We start from the raw sequence: 17,320 nt of genomic DNA on the forward strand, positions 1-17,320 counted from the left end.
GAAGTCAAATCGACCTAACTCGTTAGTCATTATGTTTTGACAAACATATGCATTATGCATAGTATTAAAACTGCAGATAGTTGTTTTTCTTATTAGAAAAAAGACAGGCAAAGTTTCTGCCTAACGTAAGATAGTTTTGCACAAAAATATTCGTTTGAAGCAGGGGCATATCACAACATTGCAGTAAGTAACTCGTTAAGTCATGTCACGACCGAACCGGCTGCTACAACATTCTTCACTGGACCTGCACAACTTGGCACTGCTGTGTACCTGTTCTTGCTGAGTACAAATGATGTTATGATGGTTGCTGCAACGGCAGGCCGACCGGTCGAAGCTACCAACTTCTAATCGCGATTTTTTTTTCGAACCGCGGCACAACGCGGAAGAAGTGACGCAGCGAACCGTGACTCGCAGGTGAAAAACCCCGCCCGATCACGTGACCTGCCCGGCGCCACTAAAGTTTTAGCGTTCTGCGCCTTTTTCTGGGCGCCGCGTTAGTTTTTAGATGTGGCCCCATGTGGACAGCGAACTAGGACATCGCCGGTCGTTTCGCGTGGTCGAGAACAAACAAGATACCTTGTTTGTTTGACATGGATTTGCGATGGGCGGTTTTGTTTGACCATTGTCGACAAAAATCGCACAGTGGCGAGATACGACCATCCTCAAACAAGCTAAGACAGTACAATATTTGCTTCTGAACTCTAAAATGCCGTTGAAATCAAAAGCAAATTCAACAGGGTTGTACTTGCAATAAAAATGATAAATACTGGTAGTTCCACGAAGCACTGTTTACAGCTTTGGGACCACGATTAGACAGCACGATTTTCCAAATCTTTCTTCCTTTTCCTCTTATTTTTGACAACATTTGCGGACCTTTTAAGGCCTCATAACTTGGCTCTTATGCTCCAACTTAGGCCGGCGTTTGTTTGCTGGCACGAAACTTCTAGTAATAGATGATTGTGATGTCACCATCATTGCTTCCTGCCGGTCACCATGCGTCAATCAAAATTTTATCGATTCGATGTGGCTTATCCCTTCATGTGTGGGCTGGACTAATATTTTTAAGTTTCAAACCGGAATGCGGGCGAAAATGATCAAGTCAGAAACTTAACTAGCGTATTTGAGTGACGTGATGTGATTAGCCTTCAATTTATTTCCAAAACGTCAAATAGGCTACTAACGAAATCTTAATGGCTGTGAGCTGAAAGAACACTGCATGTAACAAGAAATCACGAAAATTTTAGAAATTGCATTTATTTACAAATTCACACAAGCCAAAAACACAGGGCAGCAGGTCATAAAAAGTTTTTTTGTTGATTGCCGAATATGCGCCAATGTAAAAAAACGACGTTTTCCATAAAACCGAGCGCCTTCCGATGACCATTGTGACGTCACGAACACGTAGTAGTGTGACGTAAATTCATGATTACCTGTACAGTTGGGCATGTGAAGGTTTTAACGCGCGCGCTTGGCCCTTGGGGGTCCACTGGCCTCCGAATCGGATGAATCGTCAGAAGAAGAATCGGAATCGGATGAAGATCCGGATGATGAATCATCGGAATCAGAATCGGAAGAGCTTGATGAAGATGTGGATGACGATGATTGCTTTCTCTTTCGAATTTGCTTTCCATCAGTCTTCTTCTTCGTTACTCCAGTTCTGTTTAAAAATTGTTTGATTTGTTTACTCAGGTGTTTTCTGCAGTTTGAGTATCTCGTGTTATGCCTGACATTGCTTTTTTTGGATCAAATCGACTGCAAATATGGCCCAAACCTCTACAAAAGGCTGTATGTTTAGGCTCTGAAACAGACTAAAAAGTACGTTTTTGTCTGTTTGAACTGGGATATTATGTTTCGACGTTCAGTCCAGTCATACCCTGATGATGGTGTTTTAAATTTTAAACATTTAATTTAGGCCTTTTGTTGTGATTAAGTGGCGAATAAATGTGTCAAGAAAGCTACCACAATTTAACAACAACAAAAATTGCAACAAATTAAAAAAATACAACAGATATACACAGTACCTTGACATTGGTTTCTCATCTGATTTTTCAACTCGTTTTCTGGGAGGACTCGACCTTACACGAACATCCTCTTGTCGTCTCATATCCCTTCTCCCACGCGAGTCATCTCTCCTGGATCTGCTTCCAGCATCTCGATCCCTGCTTCTGTCGTCTGTTCGTCGTTCTTCACGCCTCCTGAAAATACCAGGCTCTTAGTAGGTTTGTTTTACATGTAGTTGTTTGAGGTTAAGTGTTGAAATTCTCATTTAGTTTTGAACAGTATATGCTCGAATTAGGTATTGTCTGGAAAATGTTTTATTTAAAGTAAGAATCCCGATTTAAAATTGATGTTTTAGTGTTTTAAAAATTGATTTCATAAGACAACAAAATTTTATGTTTTGAATGAAATCTGAAACCGAATACTGCATTGACTTTCTCGCAATTTTATGTGAATGCCGACGTTTCCCTGTCTTAAAAAGCAGCACACGTGACAAACAAAAAGAAAAAATGCGAGATGAACAATGCTTTCATAAACATACGTTTAGATATGAAGCAAAACGTTTCCAGAATATTTGCTGGATTAAACAATGTTTAAAACCTAAAATTGGTATAGCTGGTACAGTTTAGTAGAAACCCGAAAAAGCGTAAAAAATGTAAGATTCAAACCTTCCTGTGTCTTCCCTTCTCCCACTTCTGTCATCACGTGACTTTACAGGCGCACTTGATTTCTTCTCTTCCTCCTCCTTCTCTTTGCGCACTTTCGCCCTCTCCTCCCTCCTCTTTTCACGATCTTGCTCTTTCTCCTCAATCTGCTCATCGGTGAGTGGGAGCCAGTACAGGCAAGGTGTGGCTTTCGTCTTGCGGAAAAGATCGTCCAGGAGTTTAGGAGGTGGAGGCGGGGGAGCTACGAAATAAAAATTGCGTTGGAATTCGTAATTCTGCTGCATTTGTTTAGAATCAATCGTTCTTATTTAGACATAGTATAATTTAGTGTCTCAACCTGAGAGCGCTGGGCAGTTTTGAGGGGTCTCGAATTGTTAAAGTCCCTTAGAAAAGCTAAAAAGAGTATTACGAGTATTAATTTCAGCAAAGAAGAGTGTCAATTCAGAAAATTGTTGGCGCACTGCATTGGCGATGATATTGACGTTTGATTGTAAATAAAAGCACAAACGACTTTTTTTGGGGAGGTCGCGCTGTGTTGGAAAATCCCCAAATGGATGCAAAGTAAAAAAGAACCACTGGCACAACCAGAAAAATGGCATTCCTTGAGTTCGCCAAACACAGCATAGCACATAACAAGTACCTTCTTGTTGTCTTCTCCTCTGCCGAGGTTCAGGTTGAGCAGGAGATGGTTCACGACGACGGCGAACTTCTTCATCCTGGTTCAACTAAAATTGCAATATTGTATGAACCTTTGGCTTAGCAAATCCGCTTCAACGACAAACCGTTGAAAATTAGAACATTTTTCAATTTACCAACCAAAAAGGGTTAAAATCTCGGTTTTTTTACATTAAAAATAGTAAGCCATTTTAAAATTTTAGGGTTCTGGTGATGAAACGATGGACCACCCTGTGTCAAACTGGGAGGATCAACTATAACTAATACGCGTGTAAATTAAAAAACGTTTAAAATCCTTCGTTTGCTTGAACAGGTGGTAATTTAGGACATACAAGACAGAAGTATAGCTCTGAAAAAGGCACACAACATTGGGGTTACTCGAGGTCACTGAGCGATTAATTTACCTTATTTCTGTCCCACTCTCTCAGGTTTCTTGACCTCGATCTTGATCCTTCTGGCTCATCACCCCTTCTCTTCTCATGCTTTCCATCCCTCTGACGACGATCTGGTTCATTCCGTTCTCTCTCGCGCCCTCGCTTGGCAGATTCATCTTCAATTCGTCTCAGCTTCGATTGATCACGATGACTTTTCTGTTGCAAGAAAAAATGTGTTTTGAATACGCAAACCTAAACTGCTTTCGTTTTTAAGTATGCAATTGACCAAGCCTAAAATTGTCGGATCACTAAAAACATAAAATTTTGATTTAACAAACGGCATAAAAAAAAACTTTTGTGTAGCGCCCTACTTGCTCCAATTAAGTTCATACCTCGTCATTTCTTTGCACTGGCTCCTCATCCCTTCTTCTCTTCTCCACCACCTCAGTGTCCCTCTTTCTTCTCTCTTTAACAGGTTTTGGAGCAGGAGTAGGATGCTCCTCTTTGAACCAGTTTACCTGATAAGGTGTTTCAGGTAAAACAAAAATTAGCAATTTTACTGTGTGACTAAATGTTTGTTGGTTTTTAGTTACATTTTTATGTGCCACTATACTGAGCTGCAGGTTAAAATTTTGTACCACAGTCGGTTTACAAAAAGTACCTCATCTTGTGTTGCAAATTCAACTTCCAACATCTTGGGACTAGAAACTGGCCACCGGAGGCGGTGAAGAGCGTTTCGTGTTTGTTTTGCAATGTCTTCAGTTTCATACTAAACACAGACAAAACAGTTTGCATAAGTTTGAAACGATTTTGGATAGAGATATACAATGTGCAAGTTTTGCATCAAAGGCAAAATCTTTTATAAATTGTTGACTTAGCTTCCTAAACATTTTATTTTTGTGTTAAAAACCTCACCGTAACAAAACAGTGCGACTTAATGTTGTTGATCCAGAAAGAAGTTTCGTCGTAAGGACCAAATTCGGAGAGAACTTGTTTAAGTTGAGAGAGAGCAAAAGGTCGAACCAAATTGGAAACATGAATGGTGCAAGTTGATGGTTTGCCAGATGGACTAACATCACGAGGTGGCTTCTTCACTGTTTCCTTAGTCTGAGGTTTATCCTGTTATCAAATGGAATTTAGTACATATCATGTAAAATTTTCATGCAATAAATATCTATAGCCTTAGAACTGCATAACAGCAGCAACCCAGCATGCACCACTTGCTGACATATTTTTGTGGCTCTTCTAGCTAGAATGGTAAGCAGCCCAGAATAGAGCATAAACCAAAAAACAGCAAAAAGTCCAAATTGGGCTAAAAGTTAGACTTCAAATGTAGAATTAGGGGGGAAATGTTGCTGAGTGCAAATTCAGGCCTAAATCATACATGTTTTATTCAAACTTAAGCCCAAAGGCAACCTGAATTGGATTTTTAAAAAAACCAGCTCGACTTACAACCACACATCTGATTGCATTTTTTTCATTGTATTGGTGTTAACATTACATTACAAACTGATTTTGTGGCTGCCTGGTGTTTGTGGACTTGTGAACACCCCTGGTCTAAATAAACAAATTACAAACATACCTTTTTATCACTTTTAGTTGAAATACTTCGACGAACTGATGTTTTCTTTACCTCAACATCACTTGCTTTAACAACTAAGACAAAAAATGCACATAAAGTCAATCTCAAATCGAAAGTTATATGAAAGCCACAAATCATGAAAATGTAGTTTTGTATTTAAATATGTGTGTTTTCAACTAACCATTTCGCTCATCATGATGGATCGACTTTTTCTCCATCTCAACTTCAGGTTCTCCCTCTTCCATTCTCTCTTCCTCTTCAATCTCCTCCTCCACAACAACTTCTTCAATAATTTCCCCATCTTCTTCTTCTTCTTCATCACTTGCTTCTCCCTCCTCCTGAACAAATAACATCAAATGGCAAACCGTTTTAATCAATCCTCGTCAGAACAATCAAGTTCAACAGACAATGTAACGTTGGTTGAGAAAGCACCAACCTTTTCTTGTTCTTTAGGTGAAGAGGGAAGGTCAGGGACGGCTTCCCGAATATCTCCTTCTTTCACATCAATCAGATTCTAGCAATAAGCAAACTAGAATGGTGGCTTTCTGATATACTTCCATTTTATATATTCCATACGATATTTACCAATTTACTATACATATCATTTGATCTACACATATGATTGTTTTTGTAAACAAAAACTAATGGGTCCCCACATGCGTGTTTTTGCGGATTTATGGTAAACAAATGTTGCGGTGATTTTTTAATTCTTAAGGACAAATTTTTAGAAAGCATTAACCCAACAATAAAAAAAATTTGTTTGTATTTTTTGCACTATTATTGTCGTATAATTACAATCAACAATAAAAAAGAACGAAACAAATACTTTCAATTTAATCTCTTGCTTTGACCCAGATATTGTCGTCCAAGGTCGGGTTTTAAACACAATTTTTTTCTAGAAAGCTGTAACAGTTGTGTTACAGACAATTAAAAAGCGATTTGCTGCAAGTGTATACATAACTTTTCATTTAACTTTGTTTCGCAAAACGAGTTTTTCATTTAACTTTGTTTCGCAAACGAGTACCATTGACCTGTAGTAACCTTTAGGGTGTACACACCAAACGACTGTTTGACCTTTTGACACCGTTTTCAATAACACGCCGTCCTTGGTGTTCAACAACACCGTTTGACCTAATATATACATGCCTTGAGTATTTGATTCAAAAAAAAAACGCTACGTTATGACGTAAGAAAGTTCTGAACTGTGTTAGTAATACCTACTAATTGACCTTAAGTAACCCGTGGTCATGCAGCGGCCAACCTGACAACGAGCATTTAAAAAAAACTTTTATCTTGCAAAAAAGTCAAGTTTATTTTTTCATATTTAGTTTGTTTAAGAAAGTTTTGCTTGACATATACGAAACCGAAGCACGCTTATTAGGTTTAAATCACGTCATAGGTGTGAAACCTTTGTCAAAACTGAAAATGTGAGTGATAACTTAATAAAACGACATAGCATTGCTGTGCAAAACAGCTGATTTCTAATCACCGAAACGACGTCAAGCTGAGCCCTCCCGCTCTGCCCTATTATTCGTAAACGTACTCTCTTGGGACTTCTGCCTACAGTGTCTTTCTTGACCAAATGAGCGTTAGACACATTTACGTTTCGGGGGCCTGTGGGTGTGTCGCTGGGTCATTCGGGGTCAAACTTCAGGTGGACCAAGTTCAGATTTATATCTAACATATGTCCAAATTTCAAAGCACTCTTTCTTTACTAAACGAGCGTTACAAACTAGCATTAAAAATTTTACGTTTCGGGGGCCTGTGGGTGAACCGCTGGGTAATTTGGGATCAAACTTCTGGTGGACCCAGTTTGGATTAATATCTAACATATGTCCAAATTTCAATAAATTTGAAGCACGCTTTCTTCACTAAACAAGCGTTACAAACCAGCGTTAAAAATTTTACGTTTCGGGGGCCTGTGGGTAAACCGCTGGGTAATTTGGGGTCAAACTTCAGGTGGACCAAGTTTGGATTAATATCTAACATACGTCCAAATTTGAATAAATTTGAAGCACTCTTTCTTGACCAAATGCGTCTCACAAACCAGCGTTAGACAGAAAAAAGAAAAAAAGAAAAAAAAAATACGGACAAAAACAATATGTGTCCCCTTCAGGGAAGGGGACCCATAATAAGATTTTTCACAACAAACAATAATCCTTGGGTTAAGAAATACAATTTTTGGCAAATCTAGGATTTCGTACTTCTAAGAACATTTTGATTAAACTTTATCATGTTAAAATCCAGTCCTGAACATACGGAGGTCTCAATACCATGCATAAGATTCATAAATAGGACCATAACCAAATAATATTGCAGCCATTTGAAAGACAAGTAAGTACAAAAAACTGTTATCAGATTATTTTACCAGTACAAAAAACTGTTATCAGATTATTTTACCAGTACAAAAGGAAATACACCATGCTTTTAAATGGCATATATGATGATAATGCATTCGAACTATAATATCACAATATCTAAGGCTAAGCAGTCATTTTTCTAACAGTGATATGTACCTTTAGTGAATCTGTTGTGATATTAATCTGTGGCTCCTCTTCAGTTACACTCCCTTTACCCCATCTCCTCTTTTTCTCCCTTGGTTGATCTGATGCTGATGATCTCCTTAATGGGCCTAAAGATGAAAAAAGGGATAAACTTGAAATACAAATTGGTAAAAAGAACACAACAAATGAAGTATGATAAAAGTACACACTTTTAAACTCATATGCCTGTTAAAATGTTGGTTTAGTAATAACTAAAAAATTTGCACTGGTGTCTCTGCTTAGGGGGATTTAATTGACCAGCATACGGATTTAATTGACCAGAATAACATGCAAGTTCAACCACTGTTTTATGTAACAGGCTGAACCCTGTCAGCTTGTGCTGTTGGTTGCGATCCTAAGGCAAAATACACACAATACACTTCAAGCATCATTCAAATAACAGCATACTTCACACGCAAACCCATGTTTTTTGGTTCTGACTGTTTACGAAAACTGTTCAGGGTCCTTACTATGTTACAAAACAATGACAAAATTGATGAACTAAAAAATTTGATTTGACTTGAAATTAATAGGTTTGTTTGGACGCAGGTACTGTTTCCTGCATTGAAAGACATTTCTGATCTAATTTAAAGTCATACAAAGGAATGTGGACAAATAAGTCAATTCATAGTTACCTTTCTTGATGCTGATTTTGCGACGAGTGCTTTTCACCTCGGCTTCCTGTGGTGTATCCTGATAATAAACACAAAACAGGAAATCAGAATTGTCACAAAATTGACCATTCGATAACCCTGCTGACATACTAACAATACACTGCATGGCTTAAATGTAATGACCTACTGCTCACAAACTGCTGGTAATGAATATTCCGCCTTCAATAAACATGTTTTTATGTGATGAAGTTGATTTTTGCCTCCTGAAGCCATTTTATCAATTGTGAAGATAGAGGATCACAAAAAGGACCATTCTCTTTTTTCTTCTGTTCGTTCTATGCACTGTATCGTACAGTAGTGCATACAACAATAGAAAATTGTTTTATCTTCATATTTTTGTAGTCGGATTCACCAGAATACTGTAATGTCAATGCTTCTTTTCTTGTTTCTGATGTTGTTTCCGTTTCAAACTTGTGCGTTGTAATGAGCAACACAACAAGCATTGTTAGTTATGTTGATCTTCTTAAGTGGCATAAAAGGAATTTTCCAAATCTTCAATCCAAAATTGAATTAAACCCAGTTTTTCAGGAATTCGTTGACCATTTGCACTGGCATAAAAGTTAGCAAATGCCACTGTGCAAAATGTCCATAGGCTTTCCATGTTTTTGCATCAGGGAAGGAAATTATGGGGTTGGCCCAACCACATGTTGTGTGGTGGCATTGATCCGATAGATAAATCATTCCAAAACACAGGAAAGACCACATTTGTGACAAAGATGCAGCTCTTAATGCAATGCTGCTCTGTGACGTAACAGTCATGAAAAGGTTAAGCCTATGAAATTTAGTGCAAACTTTAAGACTCTGCACTGCAAAGAGCAATAAAATCTTTGTTTTGGCAAGTTTGTGTATGTTTATTGGTTGATGATTTTTTTTCTATTCAATGTTTTAGGTGAGATCTCCAATTCAACCTACCTTTGGTTCATTTTCAACTTCCTTTTCAACATTTTCGCTTTGGTCAGGCTTCTCTGCTGGAGTTGCGCTAAAATGAAATAGAATTTTTTGTGAATCATTACCACACAGCTATATATACCAGATGAAACTAAAGGCAGTTTAACTTTGGTTTGAAATGGGCCAAAATTAAGGTTTATGCTGACAGTCCAGACATTTGAATGCTAACTATTATTATTTATCTTTGGTTTCTGGTTTCAGGTATTTTCCTTATTTTACAAAATCACAAAATATTTTCGCTACACATACATTTCAAGAGAAGTGTCCATTGCATCTTGTGATGGTCTCTACAAAAGAACAAAAAATTTAACATTAACACAGCACAATGAACATACTGATTTCTAAAATTTTAGTACCTTGATTTTTTTCTTTTTAAGCTCAACAATTTTTTCTTCACCTTTTTCTTTATGATGAGAGTGCTACAATATACAAAAACTAAATTTTAAGCATATCAGTTTTGTATGTGGAAAAAAATAATGTTAAACTGAAATTTATTTTTATTATTTTTTAAATTACCAATGATAACTTTCTACTTTTACAAAAACAGACAGCAAAAAAAACCATCAGCATTTACCCTTTTCTTCTTCTTGGAATGATGCCGATGTGAAACCTCTTCATCATTGTCCTAAACAGCAGAAAAAACATAAATTATATAAAGCTTTTATGAGCTTTATCTCCTTTTTCAAATATTTCTGGCTATGTAAACAAATACTTTTGTGTGGATATAAGACCAGACTCAGAAGTATTTAGTAGCAGATATTGTTTACTGACATTCTTTTTGTCGCCACCAGTTAGTCCTTCATCATAATCCAACTCTTCCTCAATGAGATCTGTTTCCATGGTGATCACGGGAACTCCTTCCACATCATTCTCCTCCAAATCCTCCTCCACCTTTGCCACATCCTGACCACAAAAAGTATACTTATGTCTGTGTTACAACAAAAGGTATTGCAACAAAAGGTATTGCAACAAATTAATTTGTATGGTGCATTGAAACCTAGACATCTTATGATGTAACAATGCATATGATGGTCACTATCCTCACACTAAGCTGTTTTGAACTGCAGTAACCTGTGGTTTTGGGTGCTTGGTGTGCTTTTTTAAATGAGGTCATCCTATTTGGGAGAGAATACAGTAAACATCTTGACACTTCTTGTTGTGCCAATAGACAGCGTTCAACTCAAATTAGCACAGTTGGGATATCTGACCTGACTAGTTTGCGACAGGTATGTTCATGTTAGTTTAACAAAAAAGTCACAACTTTCTATTAAATGTAGATTTAACTTTCTCACCTCAACGACATCATTTTGCTTGTCAGGTGATTCTTCTTTTTCTTCGTTTGATTTTTCTTCAGTTTCCATCTCCACACTTGGCTCTTCCGATTCAACAACATCATTAGGTTCAGGGTCTGCAGATTCTTTTTCCTTTTCTTTTTCCTGGATAGGAGAAACATCTTCGGCAGGTGGCACTTCTTCCTTGTCATCAATCTCCTCTGTCTGCATTGCTTCAACACTTTTTGATTCTTGTTCCTCTACATTTTCTGTTTTGTTTTCTTCAGTAACAACTGAAGCAGTCGCTTCATTTTCCACTTCCGGTTTGTCAGCTTCCTTGTCACTCTTCTCTTTTACATTATTTTGCTCTTCCTCTACAACCTCATCTTCTTTTACTTTATTGTTGGCAACCAACTTCTCCTCAACTTCATCCTGCTCTGTCGCAACATCTTCTTCTTTAACTTTTTCCACAGGAGCTGGATCTTCTGGTTTTTTATCTCTTTCAACAGTTTCTGGCTCTGTAGTTTCATTATCAGCATTGGTTTCTCCATTACTTTTCAATTCTACAGCTTCAAGTTGGTTTTCATCTGTGTTTTTGGCTTGTGCAATATTTTCATCAACTACACTTTGCTCTATTTCATTGTTAGTTTGGTCCTCGGCAATTTTTTCTTCGGATGTTGGATGTTCTGCAGTGAAGGATTCTGATCGTTTGGGCTCTTTAACCTCCTTAACCCCCTGCATATTTGAATAGTTGAGTAAGTTGCAAACAAATAAAAACTCTGAAGCTATATTTTTCAGATGTTTTAGGGTGGGATACCTCTTAGCACATTGCACAGAGCTATTCACATGTTGCAAATATATTAATCAAGCCAATGGCCAATACAAATAATGCACAATGCTAAGAAAAACAAAATTACAGTATATATTTAAAATCAAATGTTAAAATTAAAATTATACATTCATGAATGAAATCAAACACAAATTATATTCTACCTTGAATTCATCTGTGCTTTCATGGGCTGATGAGCCATCTTCTGTGGAATAATCAGTACTGGTATTAATTTGAGCAACAGCTTTTTTTGGGTGATCTTCTGATTCTGACTCTGCTTCAGAAGCGGAAGAAACTAAAAAGGAAAATGTAGTTTTGTTATAATCAGTCACCCAAATTGTTAGACGAAGAAATGCTGAAACAATAAACTTACATCTATGGTGCTGTTTTTGCAACATCTTTCGTTGATTTTCCAAATATTGTTTCACAAAATCATTTTCTGCTGTACTGCCAGCAATCTGTTCAAACAAAACCAGTTTATTATTTAATAAAACATGAACTAAAATACACCAGTGACAATTTTTTCTACACTTGGTGTTCAGTAAGTAAAAATTCTAGTGATGGGACGAGTACCTGGTATTCGGTACTCGGTACTCGGTATCGAACGATTTTAGTGGTATTGATACTCGTACTCGGTATCGAAATATTTTACCTCAGATTTCGATACCGAAGGCCGGTCTACACCATAAGAATACAGGCAACTTTTTGCCAATATTTGCTTCGGACAGCACAAAATCTGGAAAAAGTTTTGCCAGGTTATGTATATTTTTTCACAATCATGTGGAGATTACATTTTTCTGGATGTGTGTGTGTGCGTGCCTGTACCCAGGCCATGGCAGATAAATTAGCCAATGATACACAACAAAGTACAACACTATATTTAAGTACTTGGTAATCATACTCTGTATCGAAGGTATACATGTGGTACTCGTACTAGGTATCGTTACTCGCTTTAAAACCTGGTATCGTCCCAACACTAAAAAATACCCTATCATTTAATACAATTGAATTTATCTCCATAGCAAATACAATGCAACTAACACAGGCAGTGTTTTTTTAATGTGTTTTGGGGGACCGAAACGGTCCCCCAAATTTCTCCAGCAGTTTCCCAAAATTTGCCAGTAGCCTAATAAATAATTCGTTTAAGCAAATATGGCCATTTTTTGGTATTTAAATGAAACACTTGCGGTCTCTTAAAACTACTTAGCGGTCACCCAAACCAAACCTTAAAACAACCCTGAACACAGGTATTAATACACTATCTTTCTGTAATTAAGGATCCCCAAAACATGTTTGCAAGATGAAATGAACAACCTAAATATTTTTATTTTATTCCAAATCCACAAATTTCGTTTTTAATTTCTGAAAAGAAAATTATTACAAAATAGTGTATATAGTCAAGTGGGGTAAAAAAAAACAATTTTTTGAAACTCTGTTGCCAAACTTTTATTTTAGGCAACAAAAGATCAGTTTTTCTTCCCAACAAAGCTGATAGGACTACTTTTATAGTTATGTGACAAGTTTTTGATTTTACTAAAAAACAAAAAAAATATTTGACAAAAACTGTTGTTCTTTTTTAACCCAAAAAAGGAACAAAAAAAACAATGTCGGGGTAAAAAAAACAAGTGGACATTAGGACCATTTAAAAAAAAATTAAGTGGCAATTGGAACTTCAATTCAATTATATGAACTTAATCAACCATCTTAAAGTCAAACATAAGAAAGAAATTTCATTAACAACTCTGTTACAATCAATAAGCCAAAAAAACACGAGCCACATAAAATTCTTTGTTTTCGAAATTTTACAAACCAAACTTTACAGCAGTTAGTAAACTGTTTGTAAATTAATAAAACGCTTTCAAATTGGTGCTAAGACTTTCCATGGCTTTGTACCTTTGTTGCACTGCATTTATTGCCTTTGATTTGGTCTTTTTTGTCATTTACCAGTCTTTTGTTGGTATGCAACTAGGTTTAAATAGAGCTCACCCACTTGCTGACTGGTCATGTAACCTAAAACCCTATTGAAATAAAGTTTAATTTTCTACCCCAAACTGTTTGAATTACCACATAATGATTTGATAACCTCTTTTTCTTACTTTGTATCATTTTTCTTTAGGCCTGGATCCCAATTTGTACTTTTAGCCATGCAGATATACTTTTTGGTAAAAAATTCTCCAAAACTGGGCCCCCAAAGCAATTTTATACAACTTTGGTTTAAGTACATGTTTTATAGGCTTTCTTTTTTCTTTTCTAAACTTCCAGGTGACAAATAAAAATGTTTGGGCAAAAAAAAATTTTGGGGTGCAAAAAATACATAGTTTTTTATTACCCCATTCCTATAGAACCGTTTGGGGTAAAAACGAACAACAAGATATCTGAAAAAATTTAGAAGCTAGCCAAGTAGAGTCTTTTTTGTTTAATAGGTCATAGTTATGACACAACACAGAACAAAGGTCATTGACACCAAACTTGTAATAAAAAATCTGCAGGAAAGTTTCTAAAGGTTGTTGAAGACTTTTTAACATACGAATTTTACTACTGTTGTTTCAACCTGCAGAACATTGCCTACAAACAAAATCTGAGAATGGTTTATGGCTTATTTTATTGGTAGAGAATAAATACATCCTATGAAAAAGAAACCTTTGGTTTAGCTGTGAGGGTATTGTTTTTTTTACCCCAACTTCAGCAAAAAAAATTTTTACCCCATTTGACTATACTTGTAAAAAAAATCAAATGACTTTTTTTCAATCTACCAAATATTTTTTTGGCTTGTAGCAATGCTAATATTACATTCATCCACAAAAATATGCTAAATTAGATGTTTGTGGCATGTACAGCAGAATCCGGTTAATCGCATCATTGATTTGCCAAGGGCATTTGATGCCATTAACCGGATTATGTGATAAACCGGTTGCTATGTAAACAGTACACACCGTTAACAAAAGTGCTCATTTTTACTTTCCCAGCTAAAACAAAGTTGCAGTGACGCTCAACTATGGCAATGGAGCAGTATTTTCGATCTTTTGTTGCCAAGAATTGAAAAAAACTACTATCAAGTCAAAACTAGATTTATTACTCTCAGCGCTATACATGAGGTCATGCTTCCTAACTGTCGTGGCTATGGTGCAATCACCCAAGTGTGTTGAAGAAACAGTAGAAACGCACGCACACTCTTTAATTGGCGCACATGTCACAGTTCGCTTGATTTGTGCTTTCTCTTGCAGTCAGGTTTATTTGAAATGATATGTTACATCGCATCGTAGACAAGGGGCCCAACATTTAAATTTAGGAACTTCCCTCTGACGACGGTTTATGACGTTTTAGTCTTGTTTTGGGTAGTTTCACTTATATATGTGCTAGGCCTCTCGCTTTAATATACACGTAAAATGGCCTGTTGTTTCTGACCTATTTCGTTTTCTAGTTCAAACCAACACGTTAAATGGCAAAGTGCTAGGTGCATATTTGTAAGCAAGCCCAAACCCAAAAGTACACGACCAAAACCTGGTCAAACTTCGGCACATTCTACAGCGCAAGGGCGCTAAGGCGAGCTGCATCAGTTTCTATTATAACCTGTTATCCAATTGACAAAACGAATAATTGATTTTAGCAAACCGTTAAAGACTCAAGAGTGTGGCTTACTTTCTAGCTTACTCAGCAAAACTGCAGCAGCAAGATTAGCATGACTGTCATGTGATCAACAAGTGATCGTTGCTTCAAAAATTTAAACCAGCAACAAATACTAGAGGAATAAATGCCTTTTTTAATCGGTGATCCACCTAATAAGTTGCACAAGGTCACGAATAGAAGACATAAAATATGGCAATCATTGGCATGTGGGCTTGTTTGACTTTCACATGAAGATTATCAATCAGGTTAATCGCATATTTTGTTGAAAATCGATGTAAATATCCGGTTTATACGTTTATGCGATAAACCGGTATGCGATTAACCGGACGATTTTCTTAACAAACAAAACTAAAACATATTGTTACACAGTATTTTGTATCATATACATGTCAACATAGGCGCCAAACACGGGTATGCCGGGTATGCCAGGCATACCCGAACGAAAACCTCGGGTATGCGGCATACCCAAGAATTGGACTAACGTTAGTCGTGCGTTTATGGAAATTATTGTGATACGAACCAATACGTAACATATACAATTGATTTCAATCGCGTTCATTGTTTCACAGCCCATGAATTGTTGGCATTGATTACAATTCACAATTGTAACGTCTTCAAGAAGCATTAGAATTTAAACATTAAAGGGTGATAAAAAGCACAGCAAATGTTGGCGTTCGCTTGCGGGAGGAGGGGAAACTCAGCTGTCTCGGGTTAAACGTCAACAAGCACGTAGCGTTTGTGAAATAAACTATGAGAGTACAGTCCAATCGTCGTTCTAACAGCTTCTACTGCAAGGACAACGACTGTCTAGTTTCAACCGAAAAAACAACAACGCTTATTGTTACGTCGTACTTTTCCCAAAACTAACGTGTTAGCTTATCGAAAGGTACTTTTCCCAAAACTAATGTGTTAGCTTATCGAAAGTTTCTGGCAGGTTAGGACATCGTTTGAAGTACACTAAACTTTAAATTTAATACTGCATACAAGTCAAACGAAACAAGCGACTTTAAAACATATAAAACGATTTTTGTAATGGCTAGGACAGAAGTATGTGTGCTTTGTTGCGTGAAAACAAATCTTTTTTTTGATAGTTATTACAGAGAAAACAAAAGTCAAACATTATAGTAATTTGCGACATAAGGTGATATCCGAGCAAAATCTATTTTATCTTTATTGTTCCGCCTCCCTGTAATTTCGGCAAATGGGTCCATTTTTTGCAATGTGTAACGCAGTGTTAGCGCGCACAAACATGCGTTGAATTGTAACAGAAGCAGAAGAGCCTGGCGGCGAAATTACGTTGTGTAAACTCATATACTGCAAGAATTAAAGTAATCCCACGATATGAGGCAACAAAAAATGAATTTGGCACTACATGACGTCATATAATATGGCATACCCGGGAAAAATTTAAAGTCGGCGCCTATGCATGTCAATATCAGTAAGAAAAAAAATGCATACTTACATCAGAGTTTGGTTGAACTGCTGCTTCCGAACTTCGTGCAGCTTTCTGCAAATATTCCAACTGTACAGCCTGCAAAAAACATCTTCATTACAAACCACAAAAACACCATATTAAAAAACCTTAAACAGTACAGCCATGCAATTACAGTTGCATGTCCTCCATAAATGTTGAGTATTGGGTTTATTGTGTCGTTAACTTACAGCTTTTAGTCGTTTCAAGAGCGTTGCCTTGTTGCCACTATGTGGAAGATTACGCAATTTGCAGGCTTCCTTTAGCTCAGCAACCTTCATTTCTTTTAAAGGTCGCCCTCCAATCATAACTTCATCCTCTCCCATTGCTGCTGTATTTCTCAGTCAGTTATAATATAATTATTCCAATATTCTGAACATAAATAGCCTGGATAATAATGAAAATATGACATTTTATATGTTTGTGACCTGTGTACCAGACACAGAATCACTTTTCATGTTGCGGCAAGTTAAAATTAATTTGCAATTATACTGCAATATATTTTGTAATGACTCATTGCAATTAAAGTGCAATATACTTTTTATTAAGAGTACAAAACAAAAAAACAATTATTCAACCACACACGCACATCCCACATTTTATTTTCAAGCGAATTGCCAAGCCAAACATATCGCTCATCCGTCATTTACTCATCAAACAATC

At 36.7% G+C, this 17,320-nt stretch overlaps 1 protein-coding gene across 2 annotated transcripts; it reads right to left on the reverse strand.

Annotated features, from left to right (window-relative positions):
- Nucleotides 1-1,238: 1,238 nt before the first annotated feature.
- Nucleotides 1,239-17,064, reverse strand: LOC145203442 (uncharacterized). Of its 2 annotated transcripts, XM_080075858.1 has the most exons (23): nt 16,849-17,064; nt 16,649-16,717; nt 11,933-12,017; nt 11,724-11,854; nt 10,752-11,465; nt 10,231-10,362; nt 10,034-10,084; nt 9,816-9,878; nt 9,709-9,746; nt 9,424-9,490; nt 8,473-8,530; nt 7,811-7,926; nt 5,731-5,808; nt 5,476-5,632; nt 5,295-5,368; nt 4,628-4,831; nt 4,374-4,481; nt 4,105-4,230; nt 3,743-3,928; nt 3,304-3,388; nt 2,667-2,904; nt 2,022-2,195; nt 1,239-1,657 (listed from the first exon to the last, which is right to left on the reverse strand). In XM_080075858.1, exons 1-23 carry the CDS (start codon nt 16,981-16,983, stop codon nt 1,456-1,458), a joined length of 3,291 nt encoding a protein of 1,096 aa, XP_079931984.1. In that variant the 5' UTR covers nt 16,984-17,064; the 3' UTR covers nt 1,239-1,455. The 2 variants fall into 2 exon arrangements, with proteins under 2 accessions (XP_079931984.1, XP_079931985.1); XM_080075859.1 differs by lacking the exon at nt 9,816-9,878.
- Between the last annotated feature and the right edge of the window lie 256 nt (nt 17,065-17,320).

The sequence above is a fragment of the Phallusia mammillata genome, chromosome 1, assembly GCF_965637545.1.
Source record: "Phallusia mammillata chromosome 1, kaPhaMamm4.hap1.1, whole genome shotgun sequence".
Lineage (NCBI taxonomy): Eukaryota > Metazoa > Chordata > Ascidiacea > Phlebobranchia > Ascidiidae > Phallusia > Phallusia mammillata.

Coding starts and splice junctions, on each gene's coding strand:
- LOC145203442 (XM_080075858.1), bottom strand. CDS start 16,983: ATGGGAGAGGATGAAGTTATGATTGGAGGGCGACCTTTAAAAGAAATG. Junction 11,466..11,723: donor AAAGCACAGATGAATTCAAG/GTAGAATATAAT, acceptor TCAAATATGCAG/GGGGTTAAGGAGGTTAAAGA. Junction 3,389..3,742: donor GAGAGTGGGACAGAAATAAG/GTAAATTAATCG, acceptor TTGCAATTTTAG/TTGAACCAGGATGAAGAAGT.